Source organism: Lytechinus pictus, unplaced genomic scaffold, assembly GCF_037042905.1.
Source record: "Lytechinus pictus isolate F3 Inbred unplaced genomic scaffold, Lp3.0 scaffold_20, whole genome shotgun sequence".
In the NCBI taxonomy this organism is placed as follows: Eukaryota; Metazoa; Echinodermata; class Echinoidea; order Temnopleuroida; family Toxopneustidae; genus Lytechinus; species Lytechinus pictus.
Window position 1 is genome coordinate 1,855,098 of NW_026974141.1, and position 4,983 is coordinate 1,860,080.

The 4,983-nt window shown below is 38.4% G+C and overlaps 1 protein-coding gene across 1 annotated transcript; it reads right to left on the bottom strand.

Annotated features, from left to right (window-relative positions):
- Positions 1–2,556: 2,556 nt before the first annotated feature.
- On the bottom strand, positions 2,557–3,853 carry LOC129282922 (adenosine receptor A1-like). Its single transcript, XM_054918775.2, has one exon. It carries the CDS (start codon positions 3,851–3,853, stop codon positions 2,645–2,647), a length of 1,209 nt encoding a protein of 402 aa, XP_054774750.2. The 3' UTR covers positions 2,557–2,644.
- Positions 3,854–4,983: the final 1,130 nt, after the last annotated feature.

Consider the following 4,983-nt stretch of genomic DNA (forward strand, 5'->3'; position numbering starts at 1 on the left):
ATCAAATTTATCAGATTATAAATCTAGATTAATTATACAATTAACATTAAGGAAGATTACGTATTGATGTTTCGAACACGCGTTTCTCCATCTTCTGGCGAAAACACGTTGGTTTCTAAAAAAAATAGATCAAGGATAAAAATAACAACGATCGAGTCAAGATAAGACACATATGAATAGTGTACATGCTTCCTAAGAAAATGAACTCTAAAAGGAAATCTAATGCAATAATGACAAAATTAAAGATTTTTGTTGATTATTTCTTTTAATAAAAATAATAAATATTCACACACAATAACCATGATAGCCCAGACTCTGTTTGAAAATAATACGAAACATTCATGACATTGTTCATGCTTTTAACATGGGCACGTTAGGCTATATGATAATACTCTGTCATGAACATTTGTGTAATTATACAGATCTGTATAATTTCACAAATTTTCATGACGGAGTATTCATCGTAGAGTTTGTGTACAAGACTAGCACATTGATCTCAATTGCGTATAGGTTATTTACAATAATAAACATTCATGATTATATAATGTGATATCAACATAAATAAATATTGGTATAAAAATACTGCAAGGTATCTTTGGTTATATCATTGTTACTAGAAGTGTTGAATTTGACAGGCACACAGCAAAAACCTTGGCGTTACTGCAAAAGTAATTTTCCGACCAAATTTTACGGTGAAATTTGCGTAAAATTTACGAAAGACCACAAGGATCTTTTTAGTCATGGTATATAAAGCTCGAAAAATCGACTGTAAACTGTAAAATTTATACGATGGAAAATCGCGCAGCAAGTTGCCAGGACTTTACCGAAAGAAAATAAAAATACATCACATTGCTGACAACATGCTGCGGTACTTTCCATCTTGTAATGAAAAAAAAAGGGGGGGGGAGAACAACGAAATGTACAGCAAAGCCTGCTTAGTCGAACTTCTTTATAGAAGGAACACACCTTTCTTTATCTGTACAATTTGTATCACGCAAAACTAAAATCTGTTCACAAAGATAAATGTCATTGTCTCTCTTGGACAGGTTTTGTACAAAAAAAGGTTGACTGTAATTTGATTTTTTTTATATAGATAAAAATGAAAATGTTAAAATAAAGTATTCTTGTTTTTCTATCTCTAAAATTACTAATATATTCATTTGTTTCTTTTCTTTTACTTTCAGTTTATCTTCTGATCTTGTATAAAATTTTGTGCGCAGATATCAAAGAATCAATGATTTATAAAGAAATGAATAGGAATAGATATGTGCATTGGAAAGAGAAAAAAAAGAAAAGGAGAATAAAAATTTACATTATCATTTTACGTTCAGTGTCACATATTATTTCATCTATTTACATTGCAAACATTAATATTCAAACCGTGACGTCATCGCCATGTTACTCACTGTTCATCAAGGTTATTATATAAATAAATATATATATATATATATATATATATACATGTTATCAGGAGCAGACAGTTTAATGAGCGAATTTTAATTTTCCATTCTATTACGCTAATTTACTATTTTACCATTGTCAACACCCTATTCTAGAATCAACACTTTAAGAGACCTCCTTACGACCCACTATCCTAAACAAAATATAACATAGTAATGTTCTATATCACATTTTACTATCCACACACCAAACACTCGATGGGTAAATCATGCCCATCATGTTGCATATCTTGTTCCAGAAGTTCATCGTTGTAATAATTTTTGTAGACTTATTATGTGTGGAGTGCCCCTCGAAAAACTAATGGGACTTCTGTTTGAATGAAATGACGTTAATTCAATAAATGAATAAATTCTGAATCATACCCATCATGTTGCATATCTTTACTCCTCATAATTATTTATCCTTGTACCATTTTTTTCTAATATTTGAAATTGAAGGAGTATCATCAATTAACAACCCTTTGAAACTGAATGAAGTGCTCCAATACGACGTCTTACAAATCAATCACAAACATAGCCACATCAAATTTTTTAATTGCTCATCCGTTAATGAAACATGATACTGAAAGCTGAAGTGAATATCTGTAACAAATTCATATCAGGGACCGCGGAACAAAATTGAAAGTGGACTGACCCGAAAGTGTTGGGAGGAGTGGGGGGGGGCTGAAAACAGGCATTAAATTATAATTTGAGGGTCATGTTTATGCTTACAGCAAAATGTGTGGGGGCATGGCCGTTCGCAGCCCCCCCCCCCCCCGAAATTTTGAAAACTTTAAAGTACCCAGCACGGCCAACCCGGTTTCAGGGCCCTTAGGTATCATTAAGAAGAATTAATTAAGAAAGTTTCTCACTGACTAATTCTGCCATCTGGGGAGAAAAAATACATATCTAAAATTCGATTCCGAATCGATCGCTGAGTTTGACGAAAAAGTCACACAGGCGAAACGGATCCCAAATCGACAAAGCGATATACGTTATTACCAACGGCATGACAATCGATTTGAAATCGGTTTCGTTGGTGTGACTTGGTGTTAGACCTGTAGGCCTATTGCATTGGTAATGCATTTGATCGAAAAGAGAACAGTCGCAAGGAACATTTGATATCGTTTAAGACAGGATATCCAATCGATTGGTGGCGATGAATTTGAGCGAACAGAGAACGATTGAAGGAAAAATATGATCGCTCAAGGCAAGATATCCAATCGATTGCTGTTATCGGGTAATTCAACAGCCATTGATGACGGGAAGCCGCTTGTGTCATCGCCGCTACCAGACCCATCGCGGATGTCTTCTCTCCCGTTACTCTGCGCCGTGTTGTTCCCCGACTGAGGGTGCACTCTCGAAGGATTCCCTCGCACGCTGTTTATCCACCAGACGAGCGAAGTCTCGGTCGTAATCGAGAATGCTCTCTTCGCGGCGACGCGGAATGTTTCACTGCGCAGCGCGTAGATGAACGGATTGACCGCGCTGTTGAGGTATGTGAGCCAGCTCAGGATGGTGCGGGGAACGAGACCGGGCGCGTACTGGGGCGTGTAGAGATCAATAAACACGAGCGCGTTGCTTGGGATCCACGCGATGCAAGTGAACCCGAGGATGATGACGAGGGTTTTGATCGACTTGAGCTCAGAGCGTGGTCGATTTGCTTGCTGATGACCCACCTGAGGCATGATGCGACGATCGGACTTAATCTTCTGTAGGACTATGATGAAGAGATGAAAGTAGAGGACGATCATGATGATAAAGGGGATGATACCGTTGGCGATGAGGAAGAAATGGAGGTGGATGACATCGAAGACGGCACCGAACTCGAAGCAGAATACTTGCCCGGGGACAAGGGAATGGATGCCGGCGAACGGTAGCACCATGGCGATGAGGATGCTGTAGATCCACACGCTGACGATAGCGATAAGGACACTGCGCTCCGTGCCGACGGAGTGGTAGACGTAGGGGTGGGCGACCTTGATGTAGCGATCGAGTGTGATCATGGTCAGTGAAAGACACGATATACTGGTTGAAAATATGATAGGACACCACACCAGCAGACACGTGTACACTCCATTCGCAAAGGTAGGATTGAGGGTTAGGTACACCCCTGGGATCATCGACAACGAGACGAGAACGTCGGCGAACGCGAGACTGACTACGAAAAAGTTCGACATCGTCCACAGCTGTTCGTTCTTGGCGACGAGGATCACGACCAGAGAATTTCCGAAAAATATCACGATGAGAAGAGTGATTTGGATGGCGATAGAGACATTGGTCATGATGACGATGTAAGCCGGTAGAACCCAGACGACGTCGGCACCGTAATCATTGATGTCGGTTGAAGTGACATGTTCAGGAAGCATTGTTCCATTCATGATGTCGTTGGACGGTGTAGAATAACTCTCCATTTTAATAGGTAAGAAGTACCCCGAAGTATTTTCATAGACGTTAATATAAAAAAGACAAGTCTGGCAAATATACAATATGTAGAAAGCATGTAAATCAAATCCGAATCAAGTAAAGAAACTCCTGATAATTATAATGCGAAAAACCCCGTTAGCAAGTGAAAAGGAATGCACTTATGATACTAACTTGTATGTCGCAAAGAAAAGAATGAAATCTGAAGAAATGAAAATAAAGATAGAGAGGTTTGTCTATGTTTATGTAGATTTATCTAGTTGAAAGTATTTCTTGCTCAGCGGAGACCTCAGTTCGTTAAAGCTTGATTCATGCTGATGATTTTACAAGTGAAGAGCGCGACAAACACCGGCACCTGTATTGGCGGATTTGCAGCGGATTAGACAATGTATCCAAGACGTGCATTTTCGTGAGGAGAGAAGTCAAAAGCTATCACGATTGGTCCATGCGATATGAATATATAATTAGCTAGAGCTAATTATCCAATGACAAGCGTCGGACGAGTGAGGTGACAACGTGCTGCCCGCTTTGGCAAGATGAAGCAAGAAAGAAAGACCAATTTTGCAGTTTTTAATGTTTACCGGAAATATAATTTTTCTGTCACTTATTCTTTTGCCAAATTCGGATATTGTCTTATGCATTCCCATCCCACTATTTAGTCTCTATCCCTCTATCACATCTCCCTGTTTCTCTTTATCTCTCCACCACTACTACATCCAATACTATAATTTCTACTACTACTACTACTACTTCCACTACTACTTCTACTACTTCTACTACTACTACTACTACTACTACTACTACTACTACTACTACTACTACTACTACTACTAATTCTACTACTTCGAATATACTACTACTACCACTACTATTACTACTACCACTACTACTACTACTACCACTACTACTACTACTACTACTACTACTTCTACTACTACTACTACTTTTACTACTACTACTTCTACTATTGCTACTTCTACTACTACTACTTCGACTTTACTACTACTACCACTACTATTACTACTACCACTACTACTACTACTACTACTACTACTACTATTACTACTACTTCTACTACTACTACTACTACTACTACTACTACTACTACTACTACTACTAC

What these genes read in the sequence shown, in the direction of transcription:
- LOC129282922 (XM_054918775.2), bottom strand. Translation starts at nt 3,853, where the DNA reads ATGGAGAGTTATTCTACACCGTCCAACGACATCATGAATGGAACAATG.